At 35.5% G+C, this 27,135-nt stretch overlaps 1 protein-coding gene and 1 long non-coding RNA gene across 5 annotated transcripts in view; both read left to right on the plus strand.

Annotated features, from left to right (window-relative positions):
* nav1b (neuron navigator 1b) overlaps positions 1 to 27,135 on the plus strand; it is a 191,464-nt gene that overhangs the window by 57,938 nt on the left and 106,391 nt on the right. For all 4 annotated transcript variants that reach the window (XM_049479436.1, XM_049479437.1, XM_049479438.1 and 1 more), the window contains one exon: positions 17,498 to 17,600. In XM_049479436.1, the coding sequence (XP_049335393.1) occupies positions 17,498 to 17,600 (103 nt within the window). The remainder of the gene's footprint in view (positions 1 to 17,497; positions 17,601 to 27,135) is intronic.
* Positions 7,085 to 7,925, plus strand: LOC125802213 (uncharacterized). The gene is made up of 3 exons (XR_007439229.1): positions 7,085 to 7,142; positions 7,239 to 7,334; positions 7,815 to 7,925. It is a non-coding gene; the product is annotated as an uncharacterized LOC125802213 (long non-coding RNA).

Here is a 27,135-nt window from a genome sequence, read left to right on the forward strand (position 1 = left end):
AATAAAGCCACACAGTTTAAATTGGTGGAAAAGCACTTGTGCTATATGTAATAGAAGTGATGTAATAGAAGAAACACACTTGTTCCCATGAAGAACTGCTTGGAACTAACAGGACGAAGTTAGTTCCACGTTAGTTACGTAAGTTAGTTACAAAGTTTTTTTTTTTTTTTGTTGACTAAAAAAGGTTAATTAAACATTTATAAATTGCTTTTGGCCTAAAGCATATATTGTTTGATTTCCTCCACATTTAATAGAAATCTTACTTAGTGTTAGTGTCACGTTCTCGTCCTGTTCCATGTCTTTCCTGGTCTATTTCTGTATTTCTATCTTTTACCGCTCTGTTTTTTCCTTGTCCCCACCCCTGTTCTCAGTGCTCCCACCTGTGTTTATTTGTAGCCCCGCCCCCTCGTTACCTGTGTCCTGGTGTTTCCTGTTTTTCTGTCTACTTATGTATATATAGCCCCTTTGTTTCTGTGTTCCCTTGTTGGTTCTTGAATGTTTTTACAATAGTTAGGTTGCTCGTTCCAGTTTATTTCTCAGTTTATTTCTTGTTTTTCTTAGTTTGTCCTGTTTGTTTGTTCATCCTGTTTTTTGGGTTTATTTCTGTTTCACTAAATATATACAGCTCTGGGAAAAAAATAAGAGACCACTTAAAAATTATGATTTTGTTTGATTTTACCAAATTGAAAACCTCTGGAATATAATATATATAGATGAAGATGGATGATCACAAGCCATCAAACCAAACAGAACTGCTTGAATTTTTGCACCAGGAGTAAAGCAGCATAAAGTTATCCAAAAGCAGTGTGTAAGACTGGTGGAGGAGAACATGATGCCAATATGCAAGAAAACTGATTAAAAACCAGGGTTATTCCACCAAATATTGATTTCTGAACTCTTAAAACTTTATGAATATGAACTTGTTTTCTTTGCATTATTTGAGGTCTGAAAGCTGCATCAATATACTGACACGCCGCCAACTGGGAAACTAAGGGCTTATCTAAAAATCGGAGTTCCCCACTGGTTAATACAGTAAAGTATGAGTTTGTGGTGGCGTCCATGTGCTCTCGTCTCATTTATACGATATTTCTGACCCAAATTGAAGGAAGCTTATTACCATCATCTATTTTAAGTTATACTAACTTTAGTATGATCCAGGAAGAAGCCAGACATTTCAATTCCTATACAGTACAGTGCATTAATAATTTAGCAGTTCTCTCGACCCTGTGTCCACTAAATATAGAATCTTCAGAATGTGCCATTCAGGAGATATCATTTGCAATTCAGGAAATAATTTAAAATCTCAGGGTCTCAGAAAGGAGTGCATTGATTTTAGAAATAGAAAGCATGACCACTATTTCTAATGTGTGGGTGGTTTCGCAGTTTATATGAATTTCATGGTTCCATTCTCTATGCTGAAGTATAATAGATCTAGTTATGGACGTGCCCAGCTGACCCTGTGTGATGTTGGCCCAGTGTGCCAGCAGAAACAGCGTACTTCCTCTTCGGGACAGAGATTGAAACATTGGTTTTCTCTGTGAATACAGCTGCTATTCCTCTGCATAATGTAGCTGGACTGGGATCTGGGCCTATGGGGAAATCCTGACTGAAATATCTGCTGAAGGACAATGGGCCGAATTGAGCAGGAGAGACAGAAACTTAATAAGAGCCTGTGGCTGCATTTGGCTCCTTATGCTTGAATGTGACCCTGACTAATTTGGAGTATTGTGATTTACACACTCCAGAGTTTAGCTAACTTTGTGTGTTAACCAGAGGTGCCAGGATCATAGCTAACGCTTGTGTTGACCCTAGGTGGTACCATCAAGACAGGATTGAGTTACAAGAAGGCGTTACTGGTAAAGAAAATTTTTAATGTTTAGCTCATTGAAAACTCTGCAGTAGTGACCTGTAAATTATTATATATTTTTTTTTACAGTAAGTACCGCTTTACTCAGTCAAATAATAAGTTTTAGGAGATAAATCTGTGTAGATTAACATCCAGCACTCATTTGACTTTAAAATATATATATTTTTTTTACTTAGCTTAGCTTTACTTAACTTAGTTAGCTACCCCCCCCCCCCCCCAACCACCCAGTGGCAAGATCTGCTGAATTAGAACTTCCTTACAGTGTTTTTTAAAATGCGCCTTATAATACGTTGCAGCTTAAGTATGAAAACAGACCAGAAAATAGATGTTTATTGATAGTGCGCCTAATAATATGGTGCACCTTATAGTGCAAAAAATACAGAACAATACATCTGCTTGTGTTTCTAATGTTTAGCTTGTATTATTTTTACTCTGATTCTAAAAACATTATCCTGCACATTCAATCATACCACATTTCTTTCCATTAAGAACTGCACAAACATATTTACAATGTTTTTTTAGACTAAAAAGGTTAACCACACATTTATCTATAAATTGTTCTTGGCTCAAAGCTTATATTGTTTTTATCTGATACTAAGCACAAATTCCTGCAGAATTAATCAAAATCTTACTTAGTGTTAGTGTCATGTTCTCATCCTGTTCCGTGTCTTTCCTGGTCTATCTCTGTGTTTCTATCTTTACCACCTGTCTGTCTGTTCATTTGTAACTCCGCCCCTTCGTTACCTGTTCCCTGGTGTTTCCTGTTTCTTGTCTACTTCCTTATGTATATAGCCCCTTTTGTGTTGGTGTTACCTTGTTGGTTCTTGTGCGTATTCACAATGCTTAGGTTGCTCGTTCCATGTCTCAGTTTATTTCTTGTTAGTTAGTCCTGTTTGCTTATTCATCATGTTTTTGTGTTTATTTCTGTTTCATTAAATATATAGCTTTGGAAACAGCTCTGAATCAGTTTCTCTGATTTTGCTAATTATAGGTTTATGTTTAAATAAAATGAACATTGTTGTTTTTATTCTATAAACTACAGACAACATTTCTCCCAAATTCCAAATAAAAATATTGTCATTTAGAGCATTTATTTGCAGAAAATGAGAAATGGCTGAAATAACAAAAAGGATGCAGAGCTTTCAGATCTCAAATAATGCAAAGAAAACAAGTTCATATTCATAAAGTTTTAAGAGTTCAGAAATCAATATTTGGTGGAATAACTCTGGTTTTTAATCACAGTTTTACTGCATCTTGGCATCATGTTCTCCTCCACCAGTCTTACACACTGCTTTTGGATAACTTTATGCTGCTTTACTCCTGGTGCAAAAATTCAAGCAGTTCAGTTTGGTTTGATGGCTTGTGATCATCCATCTTCCTCTTGATTATATTCCAGCGGTTTTCAATTTGGTAAAATCAAAGAAACTCATCATTTTTAAGTGATCTCTAATTTTTCCAGAACTGTATATTCTATATGTATAGATGTTTGTCTGTGTCTACCTTACTTGAGGTGGAGTGGTGATCGTCCAGCATCCTGACCTCACTAATGCTCTTGTCGAATTGAATGCAATCAAATCTTCACAGCAGGGTTCCAAAATCTAGTAGCCTAAAAGGCTTCCCCGGACAGTAGAGAGATAAAGAGAGAGTTATTCCAACAAAAGCAGGATAAACTCTTCTTAATACCCCTGATTTAGGAAGAAAAAAATAATGAACAGGTGTTCCAGTACTTTTCTCCATACACTGTACTTTTTACAAAATACATTTATGTAGATGTACTGTAATTTTACACACACACACATGAAAATATTTAAAACAAATATACTGTATCTGCAGAAGTATGTGAAGTAGGGCTTCTCAATGTATCATTTGTGCATCGTCATCACAATATGTACTGTGTTTCTCGGACTATAAGGTGCACCGAATTATAAGGCGCATTAAGCAACAGTAGTTAGGATGCCTACAAATGTGTGAGCTGGAGGAAGCATCTAAGTAAATCTACACAGATTTATCCCCTGAAAAACGGTTTATTTGTGTGAGTAAAGCTCTTCAGTTTCTTTACAGTAAACTCAGATTTCCAATATTTGGTTACTATCAGCTAGCAGTTTATCTCACATAACTTGTTTTAACATGGTAAACACACAGACTACAGTATATACTCGCCTTTGAATGGTGAAAGAGCTAGCGCTGCCGTTAGCGGCTAATGCTAATGCTGCTGCACCCAGCCTTAGTGCTGTAGAAACTACTCTGAAAACTCACCCTTATAGTGCTGTACTTCTGCGGAGTGACTTTACTGCTCCTCTCATTATTTCGAGATACTAAGTCATTATTTTTTATTTTAAGTCACATGCGTTTTCATAATTTTAAGGTACTATGTCATATATTGAGATACTATAAAATGATTTTAAGATACTAGATCAGTATATTGAGAAGCTATTATATTGTTTTAAGATTTAGACTTTTTGAGACACACAATCATTATTTTGATGTTATTTTATTAGTTTGAGATACTAGGTCATATTGAGATGATATTTTATTATTTTGATACAATAAGTTGTTCTTTTCATATACTGGGTCATTATTTTGAGATACTATGTCTATATATTGAGATACTGTTTCATTATTTTGAGATAAAAGGTTGTAATTTTGATTTACTTTGTCATTATTTTGAGATACTAACTCATTATTGTTTAAGTCAGATTTTAATTAATACGTTTGAGATACTACGTCGTTATAATGAGATACTATTAAATTATTTTGAGATACTGTGTCTATATATTGAAATCTATTTCATCATTTTAATATAAATGAGATAATAAGTTATTTTGATATACCAAGTCATTATTTTGATATGCTATCTCATTATTTCAAAATACTAAGTCCCTTTTGTTTATATTAAGTCATACGCTGTTTCATAAGTTTAAGATAATGGGTCATTATATTGAAATACTATTCAATTATTTTGAGATACTAAATCAATATATTGACAAGCTACTTCATTATTTTGAGGTAATACATTGTTATTTTTAGATTGTATCTCATGTGTTTGTGATACTAAGTCATATTAAGCTATTCCATAATTTTGAGAATTTTTTTTTTTTTTTGAGATACAAGGTCATTATTTTCAGATACTATCTAATCATTTTGTAGATGCTGCCATTATTTTTAAATACTAAAAATACATGAGATATCTTCTTAAAATAACGACTAAACATGTCAAAATGAAGAGATAGCAATCACATACCAGTGAAATAGATTATATAATGAGAATAGGCTTATATATTTGTTTTCTTGCTTCTGTTTGCTTTGTAGAAAAATGAAGTATGAGATGAATGGGATTTATACACTGAAAAATCTGTTAATTGAGCTAAACTCTAGTTTTGCTTTAATCTGGATCATGGCTCAATGACTTCTGAAGAAATCTAGTCATGTTTTTATATTTCAATATATATCACAGAACAACAAAATATCAGGAGGTCAGTTTTTTACACTATCATGCAGTCCTAATGTGAAATACTACTACTACTACTACTACTACTACTACTACTAATAATAATAATAATAATAATAATAATAATAATAATACTGTATCTCTGCCCTAGAAATCATTGCTGGTCTATACTCCAGCATCTTTAAACACAATACAACAACAAAGAACAACACAAAGACGTCTCCTATCTTGTATTGTGAAGGTAAAGCTCACAGTGGCTCTGGTAGTGAATGACCCCTGCCTGAGAGGAGTTAAAAGGGAGTAAGGACACACAGCCGAGGCTGAGATATGAATGGCCTGAGAGGAAAAGCCTATTCAGGCTAAAGCTTTGTGATGGAGTGACCCAGTGAAGAGCTGCAGCAGAGCTACTGTAGGAAACCCAGGATGTGTCTTACTTCAGCCTGTCACTGCCTATGGGAGTGACCTACTTCATCACCATGGAAGTAAATGTGTCACTCTGGACTGCGTGACCTCGCTGATAAAAAGGAAAACTTGGAAGGGGAAGCAGTTCATAGATTAAAAATTCATTTCTGTATGCTGAGAAAACTATTCCAGGTGACTCTACCTCAGAAAGAGACTGAGAATAAAATACCAACAGTGTGCGGCTCTGTCCTCAAAGATACATGCGATACTTATTTAGAATAATGTAAAGTATAATTCTAATATATTCTGGTTTGTTTAATGTCTTCCAAATTAAATTTACAATGTAAAAAAAAAAAAATCATAAAAAGAAACAAAAAAACACAATTAATGAGAACAGGTGTGTCCAAACTTTTGACTGTTACTGTAGGGCTGAGCAATATGGTATACTAGATTTCTAAATTCATGATATTAAAGAATTTTTTTATGATAGACAATATTTATCCCATATTGTCACAGATAGACAAATTACATTAATAGCAGCAGATTCTTAAAAAGCTCTTAAATTAAACACATACAGCATATTTTATTAAATATATTATTATATAATCATATATTTTATTAAATATATTATTTATTAAAATATACATGTGATGCACTTTTATAATTTACAATTAAACAGAACTAATAACACTTTCTCACTTTTTTTTTAACAATGATGAAATCCAATAAAATCATAAGATAAAAATTGCTCACAATATAATAAAATGATGTCATACTGTCCAACTCTCCCATCTTCTTATATGTTTCTGTTGTTGTTGCTTTATTATAGATGTTTAATGACTTTTGTTTAGGGATGGGCAACATGATTAAAACATGAGCTTATGATATGCAAACACACTTTCATGCTAAACAATATTTATTAGTGATATATTGGCACATAGTCCTTCTTAAAATTTCATAAACCTATCCCAACCTTTAAAAAAAAAATGTTTTATTGTGCTAATTTCCGGATCTGCAGTGCCCTCCAAGGTTCAGCTGTGCTATTCCTGCCCCGCCCCTAAACCCATACATCACCCAGTGCCCCTCCCAAACTAACATACCCATTTTAGCCTTTTTATTATCAAATTCGAGCTGAGGGTGGAGTCAGTTAAAATCTTTGATGCTCAACTGACATTCAACTAACATTCAACTATATGTCTGTTAAATGCAAATGAACTAAAAGGTGAAAATAAATGATTCTCTATTGAATATAACCCTACATTCAACTCTAAACGCTTATCTTAATATTTTAGGATTGGGTTTAGGGTTAGATTTTAAGTTTAGGTTAAGGTTAGGGTTAGGTGTAGGGTTTGATTTTATGGTTGATTAAGGGTTAAGGTTAGGGTTAGGTGTAGGGTTAGATTTTATGGTTGATTAAGGGTTAAGGTTAGGGTTAGGTGTAGGGTTTGATTTTATGGTTGATTAAGGGTTAAGGTTAAGGTTAGGTGTAGGGTTAGATTTTATGGTTGTTCAAGGGTTAAGGTTAGGGTTAGGTGTAGGGTTTGATTTTAGGGTTGATTAAGGGTTAAGGTTAGGGTTAGGTGTAGGGTTAGATTTTATGGTTGATTAAGGGTTAAGGTTAGGGTTAGGTGTAGGGTTTGATTTTATGGTTGATTAAGGGTTAAGGTTAGGGTTAGGTGTAGGGTTAGATTTTAGGGTTGATTAATGGTTAAGGTTAGGGTTAGGTGTAGGGTTTGATTTTATGGTTGATTAAGGGTTAAGGTTAGGGTTAGGTGTAGGGTTTGATTTTAGGGTAGATTAAGGGTTAAGGTTAGGGTTAGGTGTAGGGTTAGATTTTATGGTTGATTAAGGGTTAAGGTTAGGGTTAGGTGTAGGGTTTGATTTTAGGGTTGATTAAGGGTTAAGGTTAGGGTTAGGTGTAGGGTTAGATTTTAGGGTTGATTAATGGTTAAGGTTAGGGTTAGGTGTAGGGTTTGATTTTAGGGTAGATTAAGGGTTAAGGTTAGGGTTAGGTGTAGGGTTAGATTTTATGGTTGATTAAGGGTTAAGGTTAGGGTTAGGTGTAGGGTTTGATTTTAGGGTTGATTAAGGGTTAAGGTTAGGGTTAGGTGTAGGGTTAGATTTTAGGGTTGATTAAGGGTTAAGGTTAGGGTTAGGTGTAGGGTTAGATTTTATGGTTGATAAAGGGTTAAGGTTAGGGTTAGGTGTAGGGTTAGATTTTATGGTTGATTAAGGGTTAAGGTTAGGGTTAGGTGTAGGGTTTGATTTTAGGGTAGATTAAGGGTTAAGGTTAGGGTTAGGTGTAGGGTTAGTTTCTATTTTGAACCATTTACATTCAACATAGGGTTAAGTTAAATTTAATGGACATTCAATTCAGTGTTTGTTGAATGTCAGTTGAGCATCAACAAGGCCATAAAATGGACCATCCAAGTAAAGTGTTACCAAAGTAATAAAAAAGTTTCTGACATGCATTTTGTGCTAAATAAAGACAGAAGTGCAATGTTTTCAGTAAGGATTGCTGTAATTAAGATGAACAAAGAGAGATATTCTATACACTAATGCTAGCTTGGTTGTATTTGTTAGCCTATAGCCTATAGGGCTGCAGATAGGCTAGCAGATAGGGTTGGTTAAGCAACATAACTAAAGATTTTGTGTTAATCATGCTGTGTATTGTAGAAAAATGTTAAAACAATGTAAATTCATGCATTTGTCATTATTATAATGCCACAGGATGCAAAGCTATGCTAAAGTACTGCAATAATGCATACAGCTGATTGTTGCTCAGCTTTATTTTCAAAAATTGTGATTATTGATAGCCATGACTAACAAAGCCAGATTAAACTATTGTTCTTGCTTCAGCTTCAGTATTTCCTTAAACAAGTTTCCTGTTTAAAGACGAGGAAAACCTTCTGCTTCCGCATCCTGAGGTTGGAAGGATGTTTGAAATGTGTGGGGGAGGAGGAGGATCTTCAAATTATCATTACAATGAAGACAATTGAATTACTAACCAGCAGCAAGGAGTCATTAGCTGTAGAGGACAAAAAGCTAAACGCTAGCTATTTGGATATTTATATTTCTTACCAACAAACATGTCATATGAACATTCTTTGCCTTTTATCCAACCAGAAACCTACTAAAGGTAATATTTAGAAGTATAACAGGATTTGCTTTTTAATATAGAATCTGTTTACTACAATCTTTCCTCATTACACTCACAGAAGCTCATTTCCACCACAAAAAAAATAAAACAGCAATGAAAAGCACAATTTTTCGTTATATCGATTAATACTAAGCCGTGATATTTAGTTCTCATTTTATTATTTTGATATACTAAGTCATTATATTGAAATAACAAGTTGAAGCATATTGAAATCCTATTTCATAAATTTGAGAAACTGTCATTATATTGAGGTGCTATTTCATTATAATGAGATACTAAGGCAGTACACTGAGAAGCTGTTTCATTGTTTTGAGATTGAGTACATTATTATTTTATATTAGTCCTTATTTTTGATGTTATCTCATTATTTTGAACTAATATGTTGTAATTTTGATCTATTGAATCTTTATTTTCACATGCTATCTCATTATTTTGAGATACTAAGTCATAATTTTTATTTTAAGGCACATGCTATTTCATAAGAGATACTACGCCATTATATTGAGAGACTATTAAATCATGTTGGGAGTCAATATATTGAAAATCTATTTAGTTGATTTGAGATAATACATTATTTTGAGATCCTCAGTCATTATTTGGATATGGTATCTCATTATTTTGAGATACTAAGTCATATTTGTGAGCTACTAAGTCATATCAAGATGCTATTTTATCATTATGAGAGAATATGCTATTTTGATATTCAGTGTCATTATTCTGAGATACTAATGAGATGCTACTGATGCTATTGTATACGTTTGAGATACTATGTCATTATACTGAGATCCTACTAAATCATTTTGAGATACTAAGTCAATATATCAATGTTACCTCATTATTTGGGGGCGGCACGGTGGCACGGTGGCGCGGTGGGTAGCACTTCCGCCTCACAGCAAGACGGTCTGGGTTCGATTCCCGGCTGGGGCGACCCGGATCTTTCTGTGTGGAGTTTGCACGTTCTCCCCGTGTCTGCGTGGGTTTCCTCAGGGTTCTCCGGTTTCCTCCCACAGGCCAAAGACGGCACGTTCAGGCTAATTGGGACTTCATTGAAATTGCCCCTTAGGTGTGAATGTGTCTGTGTGTCTGTCTGTGTCTGTCTGCCTTGCGATGGCTTAGATCGTAGAACCTTGTGATTAGACAGTACCTTTCCTGCCGTGAAATAGCCGACGAGCTGATGTGGCGTTAAACTCGACTACCCAACCCAACCCAACCTCATTATTTGGAGATACTAAGTCATATTTTTGGGAAATAGATAAATGCTAATAAAAGATGATAAATTGTTCTTTTGACTTACTATGTCATTAATTTCAGAAAATCTTGAAATACTGAAAATAAATAAGAATAAAAATAATGACTTAGCATCTCAAAATTCTGAAATAGCAATTCACGTAAGAATTAAATAAATGATTTGATGAGAATAGGCATTCATATCTACTGTATTGTCTTGTGTTTGCTTTGTAGAAAATGAAGGATGAGATGAATGGGATACATGTACTATAAAATCTGCTTATTGAGCTGTTAAACTCTAGTTCTGCTTTAATCTGCTAACAGCTATAATCAGATGTAAGATGATGGTTTATACTCTGGACATGACCTCTTATCATAATCGTAATCGGGTAAATACTGAAACCAGATGATGATGATGGGATTATTAATGTGCATGAAAACAGACTCAAATGTGGGATTTTTTCTTTTTTTCTCCACTGATTGCTGTTTAATTGATAAAACCGTGTCGTCTTGTGTATAATTTACTATTTATATCAGAGTGGTCTCTGCGGACGTCGCTAATTGGGACACATGTTAATTCCTCTGCTTCCATGGGAATGGATTTTGATAGACATGGGACGTGAGCTCAGGCCATAACCTTAGTGTGTGTGTATCTCTCTCTCTCTCTCTCTCTCTCTCTTTCCCTCTCCATGGCTCAGTCCAGTCGTTAATAATATCCGAGCAGGCATCGTGCCTAACTGCACCATGGGATTGATTGGCCATGCTGATGACATGCTGGCCGTCCGTGTGAACTACTCCATCCCTCTTAAAGCCAGTAAACAGAGCAGCAGCAGTTTTTACAGGTCTACAGGCTCAGGGCAGCGATTGGTGCGGCTCGTGTTTGAGGTGCACGTCTGTTTTATTGCTTCCTCTGTTCATTTCCTAAATGGGGGGTGATGGAGTGATTTAGACCTGTCTGGTGTGCTAATTTCACTGTGCTTCAGGGCCCTTCCCTATTACAGGGATGCACACTGAAGAGGCTGTTAGCATGGAGAGATGCTACGTGGTTGACACTCAAATATGTACTGATTTAGGGTGTTGTTTTCACACCAACGCTATTTGGTCTGGTTAAAACTCTGGTACGACTCTGGTTCACCTTCAATAATAACAATAATAAAAAAAGTCAACTCATTTATTGTGTTTTCTTTCTTTTTATAATTTTATACGTTGTAAATGCAGTATCATAGACTATATTAAAGCAATTTTATTTCTAATCAGCTTTTAAGAAATCTTTTAAGATGCCAAGTCATATTAAGATGCTGTTTCATCATTTTGAGATAGTATGTTGTTCTTTTGAGATAATGGGTCATTATGCTCTAATGGTCGATATGCTCTAATTATTTAATTAAATAAGTCAGATGCTATTTCATAAGTTTGAGATATTACACCATTATCTTAAAATACTATTAAATCATTTTGTGGTACTTAGTCAATATATTGAAAAGCTCCTTCACTGTTTTGAGATAAAACATTGTAATTTTAAAGTACTCCGTATTTATTTTGATGTTATCTCATTATTAAGTCATATTTTTTGGGATACTAAGTCATACTGAAATGCTTTTTCCTCATTTTGAGATATATTTTTAGAATGGTATATATTGTACGTTTATTATTAAAGACTATTCTAAGATTTTATTTCTTTTAAGAAAGCTATCACAGAAATTTAATTGAATGAGAAATGTTGAGTCTTTTTGCCTCCTATTGTAAATACAGTAAGAAGGTGTTCTTAATGATAAATAAATAATAGTATGGTTCGATTGAGCGTGTGTAAAAAAAAACAAACAAAAAAAAAAACAGTAATCGTACTTAGGTGTGGATTAAAACAATTAGCTGGTCTTGGTCTGGTCCAAAATGAACTCTAGATTTGGTTACTTGTGGTAAGAATGTGACCTGGTCTCGATCTGACCCAGCTATCAAATATACTTTATTATACTATATTTGAGCTAAACTGCTGATAATGCCTAGTTTAATCTGATATATTAGCCAGATAATGCTAATTACCACAGCTATGAACAAACGCTGTCTCTGCTGCTCCGTGCTGTTTACACATGCACTCTGTGCTGCATTCACTGCTCACAGCCATGCCACTTACTGCCATTTACTATGTGTATATCTGTGCTGCACATCCCATTGAAAACACTGTGTTTGAAAGCGCACAAGCAAATATTTTAGCCTTCTTTGTTAAAGCAGCTTTAAACTGCTTTTCTTGTTCCCACGCAAGACAGCTCTGACCAATCAGAGGAGACAATGTGCTTGTCTGGTTTATTGGTGCACATTTTGGTGCATTTAGGTTTATGCCTGTGTGAAAATAAACCAAACAGAGAGAGAAACGGTCCAAATAAACAAATTCATCAACTGACCACATCCAGACCACAGAAACCACCAACACACTGCTGATGCTGCAGCTCAGCCAATCAGCTCAATCAGCTCAGCCTTTCTGCCCCGCCTCTAAACCCATACATCACCCAGAGCCCCACCCAAACTATCCCTCCTACTTTTTTATGTCAAGTTGCATACAAAACATAAACATACATGATTAGTAAAGATAATTAGTACATGCCTTTTGCAGCATTTTGAGCCAAGTAAGGTGTACTTTTCCTGTCGTTACGATAGCAAAGACACACAGACACACCCTAAATCAAGCTGCATGGTGCACAGTTGATGGCTCACCTGTAGATCGGTAAAATAGGGCTCTTAATGTATTCAGATTTATAAGAAATGTGTTGCAAAAAAAATGCTTTTATTCTATGGTTATGTCTTTGTAGCTGTTTTTTTCCAACAATTTTTACCCAGTTTATTTCTTCGTTAATAAATCTTTGCATATGATCTGAGAGAAGCAGGACTCTGGGAGGGTGAAGGATTAATTAGGTGGCCCTTCCAGCTCATTACATGTGGATGCTTCGCCAAGCAGCCAGCCAGCCAGCCAGCCAGACAGCCATTAGAAAACCCCATCAGCCCCGGCGCTCTGACACTGAGCTTTGTAGTCAGGCTGGATACAAAGCATGACATTTAGAAAATGCCTTGATAGCATTTCAAACATGGTGCTGGTGTGGTATTTTCCAATAGTGCTGTAGGGGGTTACTGTGGTCAGATGTCTTCAGAAGACTTCATATAGCTGTAGGAGGCTTGGAAAGATACATTTCTTATTAATCTGAATACATTATTGGCCCAATTTTACCGATCTATAGGTGAGCCATCAACTGTGCACCATGCAGCTTGATTTAGGGTGCGTCAATGTGACTTTTCTATCATAACGACAGGAAAAGTACACCTTGCTTGGCTCAAAACCTGCAAAAGGCATCTACTAATTCTCTTCCTTAATCATGTGTGTTTGTTTTGCATGCAACTTGTTATAAACCAATCAGCGTGTCACTCACCATTACCCTAAAGAGTTAAAAGAAGAACTTAATTCTACATCAACACAAAATATACTGAGTATAAGTCATTAACAAAAGTATTATAACTGTGTTAAAGGAGCTGCTGAAACAGCTTCACAGCAAGAATGAGCAGGTCAGCTTCCTCTGCTGAGAAGCGTTGGAAAAGTCCAGCTAGCTGCGCCAATAAAATAGCAATATGCCAAAGTCAGAGTGCACCTGGCTCTTAAAGGGAATGGAAAGTAACACAATAATTGTTTTTATTCCATGTTACACCCAAAACTCATCCATGATTGATTAAAAGAATAAATACACGCCTTTTGCAGATTTTAAGCTGCACAAGGTGTACTTTTCCTGTCGTTATGATAGCAAAGACACACTAACAAGCCCTAAATCAAGTTGCATGGTAGACGTCTCACAGCTCACTTAGATTGGCATAATAGTGACTCAAAGCATCATACATTAATTTCATCAGTTCTTTTCTAGTCACACATTTAGCTAATTAGCAAAATACCTCAGCAGTGATCTTACATTTAAATCAGCCATGCTATACTAGTCACACATTTAGCTATATAAGGTACCTCAGCAGGGCCATTTTCATAATAGACTTACCTCAGCAGTGCCATATTTACCATGCATTTACCTCAGTAGTGCTATTTTTTTAAATCATAATTTAGTTTCCCGGTGACATTTTCAACATAAATCATAAATATCTCAGCAGTTCATTCTAGAGCAACTTACATTTACAGCGTTAGTGGTAATAATAGAAACCAGACACCTGAAGTGCTTTATAAACACTTTCTTACAGAACATTGCCTGATGCCTGAGATTCGGGTTTATTGTAGCATTGGTGTGAAATATCAAATATTGTGCTTGGAAGAAAAAAAAGCCCTTTTTTGAAGCTAAGAGGTGTACCCCAATTGAGTCAATCCATGAATCAGATGGGGAATGTTTGACTGAACAGTGATTCACTAAGCCTGACTCAACATTTACACAAACACGGCCAAGCCACTGACCACAACCGGCCTCCCGTCGACTGTTAGTGTACGAAATATGTGCTTAACGTGGCAAAATGGCAGTAAAAGAACAATAAACATTCAACACACATTTACTAGCAATGTTACAGAGTCATTTAAAGTACAAAAATAGCACATATCGTCGCTGTCCAATGAAAAACACTCATCTCCAAAACAGCAACTTTACAGGAGGGAGAAAAAACCTTGTAAACTTCCACTGGAAGTCAATGTAAAAAAGAGTTTGTTTCAGGTCATTTTGAAGAGTTTCTATTGGTCCGTTCATCAAGAAATTTTGGCACAGGGACAGTTTGTCTGTTCAAATTATGTAGTAAACTAAAAATCAACAAAAATTAAGATGCTTTTTATAGGACAGCGACGATATAGAAAACTATATCAGATTTATAACCATTTTACTATGATCAGTATTACATAGACTGAGCAGATACATGAAGGTTCACTGGTCATATTAGAAAGTAAATATAATGCTGTTAAATTTAAGTACAGTTATTATGACTGTTAGAAATGGCATAACTCCATATTTCTAGTATTGATAATGAAATATTGAGTACTTTCTGTGCAGAATATAACTTGATGATTTTTGTACCCATCTTTGTACCCATACCCACCATTGTTTTGTATAAAATTGCCATTGATTGAGTATTTTAATTTATTATTTGGTACCACTTTAAAATAAAGGGTTTATAAACGGTTTACAATTAGTTTATTAATGGTTACTAATTAGGTTGTAAATGTCTTAAAAATCATTAATAATCAGTTATAACACATCATTAGAAAGGGCAACAATATATATGGCTTTCTATGTATGTGTTATAACTGATTATTAATGATGATTTTTAAGGCATTTGCAACCTAATTAGTAACCATTAATAAACTGTAAAATTGTAAACCATTTATAAACCCTTTATAAAGGTAGTCTTATTTTGAAGTGGTACCAATTATTTTATGAATAAATAATAAGTATGGACGTTGTTTGTTGTGAAAAATGCCCACATGCAGTTTTACAAGCCTATTTAACACAGTTAAGCTGACAGAATAAGATCAGATATAATTTTATTTCCTACTTTCCTTATATTCTACTGGCCTGATTCCACAACCTATCAACATTAATATCTGAAAAAAAAAAACAATTTCAATGAATAACTGAACATGGTTTGAGGCAATAAAGATAAATGTGACATAATTGTTAATTAGTAAAGTATAAACATCTACAGCGGTTTAGCTACATTAGCTTTTAAGGTCCAAACACCAAACACAATGTCCTCATTCATCAACATCTGGTCAACAACTGTATATAAATATTCACCAAACCTTTTGCTTTAAAGCGGAGAAAGCAGTATGCATGTGTGTGTGTGTGTGTGTACCATGCAGCTGTGTTTACCATGAGTTGATGCATGCAAGTATGGTTGCTGTTTTAACTGCATTTTATGCAGCCACTTATGTTTCCATAAAGCGTCATGTATATAATAATCTTTTAAAAATCTAAAAAAAATGTTAGGAACCTTTATTTTGTAAGTTGTGTGAATAGTTTGGATGCACCAAATACTGAAAACCGAACACATATTTTCACTGGTTTTAATCCAATATTCCACATTTTTTAAAATAAAGCCTAATTCAGCCTAAATGTATTGAAAACTACCAATATTTATTATAAATACTTTTTAAAATATGTTTTTTTTTTATTATGCCAGCAGACATAGTTTGACACAAAGCACCATACATTCATCACTGCTTTTCTAGTCACACATTTAGCTAACTAGCAAAATACCTCAGCAATGCGACTCTAATCATACATTTACTGCAGTCATGCTGTACGCCATGTTATTTTAGTCACACATTAAGCTATATAGGTACCTCAGCAGTGCCATTTTCATCATAGACTTACCTTAGTGGGGCCATTTTCATCATGCATTTACCTCCGTAGTGCTTTTTTCATCATAAATTTTCCTCAGCAGTGAAATTTTTATCATAATTTCCTTGGCCAGTGGCATTTTCATCATAAATGTACCGCAGCAGTATGAATTCTTTATGCAGTGCTATTTGGACCAATAAATTAATAATTGTTAGGTATAAATGATTTGGCCTTTTCCCTTTTGTTTTTCACATTGCCATTTTTTTGGTTGCCAAATATTCTGTGCACACCTTGTGAATAGTCATATATAAATATAATATACATTAGTTTTTTTTTGTTTGTTTTTTTTATATAATATGCACATAAAATCTGTAAAATCTAATAAAGTACAGCTTATAAAATACCAGATTTGCTGTCATGTGACCAGAATACTTATCAACATTCTAAGGTACAGATATACAGATATGCTTGCAAAAGTATTCATACCCCTTGAACGTATTCACATTTTGTCAAATGTGGTTTAAAATATTTTTATTGAGATTTTAAGTGGTAGAACAACACAAAGTAGCATGAATTGTTAAGTGGGGTGAAAATGGTTTTCAAACTTTTTTTAAATTAAAAATCTGAAAAGTGGGATGTGCAAAAGTAATTATCCCCCCCTATTAATACTTAGTAGAGCCACATTTTGCTGCAAATACAGCTGAAAGTCTTTTGGTTTTTGTCTCTAGCAGCTTTGCGCATCTAGAAGCTGAGATTTTAACCCCATTCTTCTTTACAAAACAGCTCAAGCTCATCCAGGTTTGATGGAGAGCATCTTTGAACAACAACTTTCATGTTTTGCCACAGAACTCAATGAGATTTAGAACTTTGACTGGGCCATTCTAACATCTAAACCATTCCACTGTAGCTCTGGCTGTATGTTTAGGGTCATTGTCTTGTCGGAAGGTCAATCTCCTTCCCAGTCTCAAGTCTTTTGCAGCTTCCGACAGGTTTTCTTCTAGGATTATCCTGTATTTAGCTTAAGGGGTACGAATACTTTTGCAAGCCACTGTAGGTGAGCATATATGTTACTAAACTCCTGTTTTTGTTTGCAGATCGTGAGTCTCAGAGGAAGCGAACTGTGCAGAATGTTCTGGATCTTCGGCAGAACCTGGAGGACACCATGTCCAGCCTGCGTGGGACTCAGCTCAGTCATGGGTAAGGCATAAATACACACACACACACATCTAAACACACACACACACAAACACACACACACATTTATCTGCACAAACGAGCTTGAGATCAGTTGTTTACAGCGACTGATTCACTCTAAACGTGCCATAAACTGTGGCCAGAGCTGTTTGGAAAGCTTCTCGTAAATTTAGCGTACATAATGCATGTGCAGACACACACACACACACACACACACACACAGAATCACACACATATACAAACAAACTGCGTTAGTACCCAATTCCCCTGCCATGCCTTTTGGGAAAGTTGCCACTTCAGCTGTCCAAACACCTGGCTTTCATTCTTCTCAAGCACACAAACGCTTCATTTATGTTGTGCAGACATCATAGTCAATGACCCTCAAGCTCTCCATCTAAACACACTCATACACTCTATACTTTACTATACTATACTAAACTATACTTTACTATACTATACTATACTGTATATCCATTTTTTGTGGACACCCCTTCTAATAAATGTTGCATTCATGTACTGCAGGTTGCATCTATTGCTGATACGTATGTGCAAATGCACAAACACACAAACACAGCTTGCATAGTCTCTGTAAATACTAGTGCATCTCGAAATAAATAGAATATCATTGAAAAGTTACTTTATTTCTCTAATTCAGTTCAAAATGTTCAATTGGGCTAACAGCCAATGGAAACCCAAAAATCAGTGTCTCAGAAAATTAGAATAGTATATAAGACACATTTTGGTACTTTTGGCAGTGTGGGCAGTGTGCCAAGTCCTGCTGGAAAATTAAATCCCTATCTCCATAAAAGTTGTCAGCAGCAGAGGGAAGCATGTAGTGCTGTAAGATTTTGTGGGAAAACAAAACTGCACTGACTTTAGACTTGATAATAAAACACAGTGGATCAACACCAGCAGATGACATGTCTCTCCAAACCATCACTGATCATCAGTAAATTTTACATTTCATTTATAAATGAAGGGAGCAGAGTCTGGAGGAAGAGTGGAGAGACACACATTCCAAACTGCTCGAGGTCTAGTGTGAAGTTTCCACCAATCAGTGATGGTTTGGAGAGACATGTCTGTCATCTGCTGGTGTTGATCCACTGTGTTTTATTATCAAGTCTAAAATCAGTGCAGTTTTGTTTTCCCACAAAATCTTACAGCACTTCTATAAACTACTGACATCTTTTCTCACACATTCCAAATAAAAATATTGTAATTTAGAGCATTTATTTACAAATAAAAAATAATGCAAACAAAAAACAAGTCCATATTAATTTAGAAACAAGTAATATTTAGCTAATGCTTTAACTAGAATAACCATGTTCATAACAATGTGTTCATTATTCAGAGTAAATCTATAAAAATGTATTATTACACAGTGTTTGTATAAAATTTAAAAGAATAATATGTTGATATTGACCCAGATATGGAGACAAGATGGAGGATACTAAAACTCTGTAGTAAGCATTAGACAGAGAGAGAGAGAGAGAGAGAGAGAGAGAGAGACTGATCAAAATTCAGCTTTCACATCTGTGCTACACAGGGATAGCCTTCTGCAGCTTCCTTTTCTCCCCGAGCTCAGAGCTGTGCTGGACGTGCTTAGTTTAGCAATATCTCAGTCCTCAGCATTCTGATCTCTTCAGCAGATTCCCTGCTGTTGGTCCTCAGAGAAAGCTCAATTCTTCTGAGGCCTGCAGCTCATATTCCTCTTCCTTCCTGACAGTCAGCTGTAACATCTGGGTAGTAGTCGCCCAATATAGCACTGTATATCTCCTGATGCCTTAAAATAAATGATCGTTTCGTCTCCAATCCAGGAAACACTGTTTTGCTCCTCACCAAAGAAGTAGTCGATCAGCCAAGAGAGGTTTGGTACCAAATGATGTTTGACAGGTGTGTGTACAAGCACCAGTGGTAAGTCAAGAGAAATTCTGCTGGAAACATAAAAAAGGTCCTATTTCAGCCTATCCATAGGCGAGCAATCAACCATGCACTGTGTAGCATGATTTAGGGCATGTCAGTGTGTCTTTGCTATTGTAACGACGGGAAAAGTACACCTTGCTCAGGTCGAAACACACACAAGGCATGTACTCATTTTCTTAACCCTCTACAGCACAGCGTTGCCCTCAGGCAACAGAAAGTTTATTTAAGCCCATTTTCTAGTACATGTTTCTTTAAATGATTGCAATCAATTAGAATGGTCAAAATAATCCTAAAGATCAAACCAATAAGGTGTGGGAGCCACTATCAAGCACCATTTGAAGGCGGGACTTCCTTTTTTGAACCATGGTCATAGGAGCACATGGTGTGAGAAGAACGTAAGATTATGTGCTTTAGTAATCTTTTTAAAAATTAAACTCTAAATAAAAATTATATGTATGTTTATTAAGATGTCAACAAGCAATTGGTCAGGTTTTATGAAGTTATTTTTATTTTTCATGTACAGAAATTAAGTTTATCTTTTCGTTGCCTCAGGGCAACGTTGTGCAATAATGGGCATTTTTCAGGCAGGTTTTGCTAACAATGCGTTTGGATGTTATTACATGTATGTTCATTTGTACATATTTTGTATATATGTATATATGTACAACTGTACATATTTTAACACATTTTGCCAGGAAAATGGGCACAAGATTGTTCTATAGAAAAAAAAGGGCAAAATCAGCATGTTAGACAATTCCCATCTGACAGTGAGGATAGTAAGATAGACTGCAATATGACAATGAGGATGCGAACAAGGTTAAATTAATAGAGTTTTAATTTCATAGATTATACAAAATACAAAAATGTGGGTCAGATATCATGCTGAAAATATCTTTGTTGTGTTTTTGTTGGAACTGGAAACCTATTTTTGATAAGATACTATTAGGGATGAAGATGAAGACAAAGATGTAGATGATAGTCTTTTTGAGGAAGACAGTAGGTTGTCCCAGACACCTTGATGAAAAATGTGTCACACCACTGCCTCTCCAGTAAACCTTGATTGGTTACACATCCCTCCATCGGCTGATGAAATTCTGACTCCTTATCAATACTTCAAAAGTCTCTCTGATGATCTCTTTGAGCTTATTGTTAAGGAGTCAAAACTTTATAGCATTCAGTGCAATCGTACCAAGCCGCTTAAATTTACTACAGAAGAACTTGAACAGTTCATTGACTCAGTGCTCTACATGTCACTATTTGTCCTACCAGCCACCAGCATCTATTGGAGTCAAGGCATTTCGTATGTTACTAACCTGATGCCACTTGCATGGCGGGAGACCATAAAAAAAATTCTCCATTTCAGCGACAACAGTGGTCATCCCACAAAAGACACAACATTTGGCCTCACCTAGAACACATTCTTACCAAGCTAAAGTACATGATATAATAGTGCTCAGAGAGCAATATAAAACCACAGAAACTTGTAGTATTTCTTGTTATACGATATTTGATTCAAATTTGTACTATTGTTGCACAGCGTTGCCCTCATATGACATAATATTAAAAGAAACACTCTGTAATACAAACATATGGCTATATCACATCCGGTATGTTTTCCTGTTTACTTAATGAATTGTTATTCTTTGTTTAAAGTTTTTGTGCTCTTATACTGCTCTTTGAGCACTGCTCTATGATAAGTGAATTCATAATTTTCTCTTCAATTTTGTACCATTGTTGCACAAAGTTGCCCTTAAGCAACAAAAAAAAAGATTGAAGGGGGGGGGGGGGGGGGGTGATAAAAAAAATTAAAAGCTTTTATCAATAAAATGTGTCGAAATGAACCTAGAAATGATATGAAATATATTTTATCATGTACCATCAACATGTGTGCAGTAGAGGGTTAATTAATTAGAGGTTTGTTTTTTTGGAGTATTGTGAAATTAACCAACCAGCGTGTCACTTGCCATTCCCTTTAAGAGCCAGGTGCGCTCTGACTTTGGCAGATTGCTATTTTAATAGTGCAGCGCTTCTGCTCTTCTCAGCAGAGGAAACTTACAAAATCTGTTTTTTAACATTGTGAAGGTGCACCAGCAGCTCAATTACAATTCATGTCCCTAAAGCATCTTCCTAAAGTCTAATGTAGTGTTTCATAGTTTACAACACAACTAATAATGAATAAGTCTCCATCTGGATTTAAGTAAGTAACTGATGTGGGGTTGGTTGATGCTGCAGTTGGTCTGCAGGTTTAGGTTCAGCAACAGTATGTGCTGAAAGAATGAGGTCAGCTGACTACCTGAATATACTAAGTATAGACCAGGTTATTCCATCAATGGATTTACATCAATTTCTTCCCTGATGAACACGGCCATATTCCAAGATGACAATGTCAGGATTGATGGGGCTGGAATTGTGAGAGTGGTTCAGGGAGCATGATTTGTATTGCGATATATTCCTTAATTTTGCTCGATGCAATATAATTTCGATATCGATATAAACACTTTGAAGGCCTCAGAAAAACTGCTAAGAATCCCTGCAATGGAAATCTGTACACTACTTCTGTCTGAAAATTTTAATTTAATTATTTAAAGCCTCCTCTCACAAAACCTATATAATACTTAAAAATAAAAATGCTCAAAATAAATCAATGCTCACTTTTATTCGCATATAGCAGAATAAAAACACGACATCCCTGTCAAACATAAACCTATTACCTATATACATATTAACCATAAACATACTTTAAACTGCAGCAGAGGCAAAGTGCTTCAACCAGAATAAAGAATACAAGAAACCTTCATATACATAAAAGGAACATGATATCCCTGTCAAAAAAGCAAACTTATAGGCTTTATCAACTATAAATAACTTAATTCTGCATCTAAAATGTCATGCACTGGAGCCAAGCCTAGCCGATTCTAGCCTAGCCTAGCCTAGCCGATTCTAGCCTAGCCTAGCCTAGCCGATTCTAGCCTAGCCGATTCTAGCCTAGCCGATTCTAGCCTAGCCAATTCTAGCCTACCCTAGCTGATTCTAGCCTAGCCTAGCCTAGCCGATTCTAGTCTAGCCTAGCCGATTCTAGCCTAGCCTAGCCTAGCCTGATTACGTCATCACGCACTGACATAGCCCGGCGACGGAGGCTGATTGTGTTCAGCTCTGCAGCAAACTGACGCCATTAAAAACCACCTGCCTATGACAGATTCTGTAAATAAAACATATTGATATGCCACAAAAATTATATCACCGTTATTGAAACCATTCTTGTCGCGATAAATACTGATATCAAATTACTGTCTAGGTCTATGGAAACTGCATGGAAAACAGTTCAAGACACAAATATGAACCTCTACAACTCCATGACAATCTGAAGATTGTCACATCAACACAGTAAAATCCTGAAAAACTCTCTTAAACAGCCTGACTGAGAGATATTGGTGCTCCTGGACCCTCTTTGACAGTGTTGCTGTTGCACAGTGGTTGATGTCCAGAGATAATTCAGTTCAGTGATTTATTATTCAGCTCAAAGGACACACTGTATGTGATGCCATAAGGTCACGGAAGACACAATGACAAATGTGAGCAATATGTTTCTGCAAAGCCGATTCATAACGTGTTTATACACTAAAAGCGCCAGGGTTTTTTTAAAGCCTCACGAGAGACTGAGAATCTGTGCTTCAGACGTTTATGACTGTAGACACAGCTGTACAGCTGTTTCCACCGCTCTGTTCCATACTGACGTGTCTCCTCTCCGTTGTGCTTTAATTTAATAAATAATCTGTCTGTGATTGCAGAAGCACCTGTTTTCCTACTGTATTTCTTTTAGTACCATATTTTCCACACTATAAGGCACACTTTAAATCCTTTAACCCCTTAAAAGGCCAGGACTTTTGAGAATTTTCTGCCTGACATTACACCACTAAATCTTGAGGATTTCTACTTAAGCATTGTGTAAAAATATTTCATGTTTGATATGGAACATTACTGACAACCATAATTGTAATTGTAATAGAAACTATAGAAAAATAGTCAAGTAAATCTGCTAATGTAAAAATATAATGAATAAAATCATAAAATTGGCTCTTTCCTGAACTTTATTTTAAAATCAATATTTTCCTGAGTACAAATCAAACAGTTCATGTTAGGATAAAGCATTTTAATAGGTTAATTTTCCCAAAAATCGCCAATGCACCTTACAATCTGGTGCTCCTTATGTATAAATTCTACCAGTCAGGTTGAAAGAAGCAGTAAAGCCACTGTGCTCAAATGCAACGTTATACAGGAGTTTCAGTTTAGCCTGAGGCACCGAGGATGGAGCAGTTTTAGCATTAGCCGCTAACTGAGCTAAGTGCTAGCTCTTTCGCCATTCAGTATTTTAATTATACCACAGTTTGTTCCGACCCTGCAATGTGATTTGCTGAGAAGAGCTTTATGAGTGACATTATCAGCCGGTAATGCACTGTAACCGAAGCTCTTCATGTATTACTCCACCACAAACAGGTAATCTAGCCACAATGCAGCGCTTACAAACCAAATGCGATGTCATTATACACCACTGGGAGCTGCTGGATCTCATAGAGGCACAGTTCAGAAACGCCATATCTCCAATAGTCTCCCCAAATAAATAAATAAATAATTGTTATTATTAAAATAAAAGCTTAAGTGTATATATTTTCCAGTTAATATAGAGTATTTTAAGCTGAATGTAAAATAGGGGACTCTTGTAATTCCTTAGGTCTAGCCACTGGGGGGCGTCGAAGTAAACGAAACCTTAATTCTAAAAAGAAAAAAACATTTTCTTTCAGTCAAACGAGCGCTGGACTTTAATCTACACAGATTTCTCTCTTTAAAAAAGTTTATTTAAGTGAGTAAAGCACTTCTGTTCATTTATATTAAGCTTTGATTTCCACAATTTTGACTGAAATGGACAATAATGCAGAGCTCACAGCGCAGCTACAAACAGAGCAGCTATGGATCTATTTTAACTGGCGGAAACAGATCGTATTTTCTCCTCCTCTTTAACTCAAAATGTTTTAATAAACAGCGATAATGGAACTGTGGTATAATTATAATAATACACTTGTGTATTCGACCTTGTGACTACGACCGCATCATAGCAGGGCCAATATAACATGTTATAGCACTCCCTCTTATGTATTATTGCTTAAGTATATTGGACTGTAGCCTATGTTAAAACTCGCTACAGTGGACGAACCGCTAGCTAATATCACCCTGGGTTCCTCAGAGTAGCGATATCAGACAGCATTAGTGGCTATCTGCTAGCGCTAATGGCTAATGCTAATGCTCCAGCCTTAGTGCTGGAGAAATCTGGAAATCTGAGCTTACTGTAAATAAACGGAAGTGCTTTACTCACCCAAATAAACAGGAGATTTTCAGGAGAGAAATGTATTGTAGATTAACATCAAGCGCTCATTTGACTTTAAAAGAAAGTATTTAGTTTTTTTTTTTGTAAGAATTACAGTTTTGTTTATGTAGCTTAGCTTTTAGTTTACCCACTACCACCAACACCCAGCAGAAAGATCTGCTGAATTATAAGGAAAACATGGCGACACCCCTGTTCCTTACTAGTGTAGCATAATGCACTTTACAATCTGGTGCACCTTATGTATGAAAATAGACTGAAAAAATAGATGTTTATTGATGGTGTGCCTTATAATCTGGTACGCCTTATAGTGTGAAAAGTATGGTAGCAATATAAGCATTTTTGAGCATTTTGCTGAAAAAAAAAAATAAAACGTAGTTGATACACAGATGTTGTTCAGCAGTCCCATTTACAAACCTATGACGACACTATGACAGCTCACAGGAGTAGCGAAGTTTTAAAACTTACCGTTTGTTTTGTGGCGCAAACAACAGAGCCAATAAAAAACCCTAAAATCAGTATCTCAGAAAATTGGAATAGTAAATAAGACCAATTGGTACTTTTGGCAGTGTGGGCAGTGTGCCAAATCCTGCTGGAAAATAAAATCCGCATCTCTATAAAAGTTCCCAATTCCTGCATTATAACTTGTTTCATATCTAAATATTTATAATTTTATGTTTGATGTGATATGGGCATGGAATATTTGCAGTTTTTTTTTTGTTTTGTTTTTTTGATTATTTTGTTTATTGACTCCTTCATTCTCTGTAACAAAAATGGAGCTTTACAGCTGTACACCCACAAACATTAAGATTGTGTGTGTGTGTGTGTGTGTGTGTGTGTGTGTGTGTGTAGGCTACAAGCAGAAGTAGGCCAGTCTTTGGAGAAGCTTCTCCATGGAGGATGAAGATTACATAACCAACTAAATAATATAAGAGCTTCCTGCAGCACCTGTGCGTTAAGCATTAGGATCTGCTATTTTTATTCATATTCCACATCATTTAGAAATCAGAGAAAAGAGCAAAATACACAAAACTAGCTCTTAATACTCAAGATAAATATTTACAGGTGCACCTAAAAAAATAAAAATAAAAATTATTTTATTGTTGATGATTATGGCTTACAGCCAATAAAAAACCCAAAAGTCAATATCTTAGAAAATTAGAATATTATATAAGACCAATTGGTACTTTTGGCAGTGTGGGCAATGTGCCAAGTCCTGCTGGAAAATGAAATCTGCATCCTCATAAAAGTTGTCAGTAGCAGAGGGAAGCATGAAGTGCTGTAAGATTTTGCGGGAAAACAAAACTGCACTGACTTTAGACTTGATAATAAAACACAGTGGATCAACACCAGCAGATGACATGTCTCTCTAAACCATTACTGATTGGTGGAAATTGGTGGAAACACTAGACCTCAAGCAGTTTGGACTGTGTGTCTCTCCACTCTTCCTCCAGACTCTGCTCCCTTCATTTACAAATGAAATGTAAAATTTACTGATGATCAGTGATGGTTTGGAGAGACAGGTTTTATCAAGTCCAAAGTCAAAGCCAAAGTTTTATTATTATTTTAGTAAATATATAAATATATTAACGAAGCCTAGTTGAACATTTGAAAGTTTAATAACCAACATTTCTTTATACTTTGTTACTTGACACCTCTGGAAGAGATGGAGTGAGTGATTTTATCTGTCAATATTAATGTGTCACGCTGCTGACTCTGTTGGGACGTGCACATCCAGGAAGCAGGAAGGTTGCATTTCCTGTCCATTAGAAACCAGAGAGAAAGATGGAGAGAAAGAGTATGTGTGAGAGAGAGAGAAAGAGAGAGAGAGAGATTTTGCATCTGCATTGTGAACATAACGTAGCCACACTCCAGCAAGAACATAGCAGACGTATATAGTCTTGTATAAAGATGATCCGTGCAGAGACTCGAGAGAACTCCAGACAAACTCCAGTCCAACTAAACTTCTTTAATATATTTACATTCTACTAAAATACATTCATTTACAATCAGCATATATGCAGCTGAAACAGGAAACAGCCTAGTGCATCCCAAATTATATTATCAACATTAACATTTTAATAATATAACATTATAGTCATTATGGCTTTAGATGGCTCTAGAACAATATACTGGAAATATGGTTTTAAAACTCAGCTCACTTTTTATTTTTCATTATTTTATTGTTAACAATTTTGTATTATTACTTTTTAACTTAATAATTTGATGTTTAAGTTG

This window comes from Astyanax mexicanus, chromosome 5, assembly GCF_023375975.1.
Source record: "Astyanax mexicanus isolate ESR-SI-001 chromosome 5, AstMex3_surface, whole genome shotgun sequence".
NCBI lineage: Eukaryota > Metazoa > Chordata > Actinopteri > Characiformes > Acestrorhamphidae > Astyanax > Astyanax mexicanus.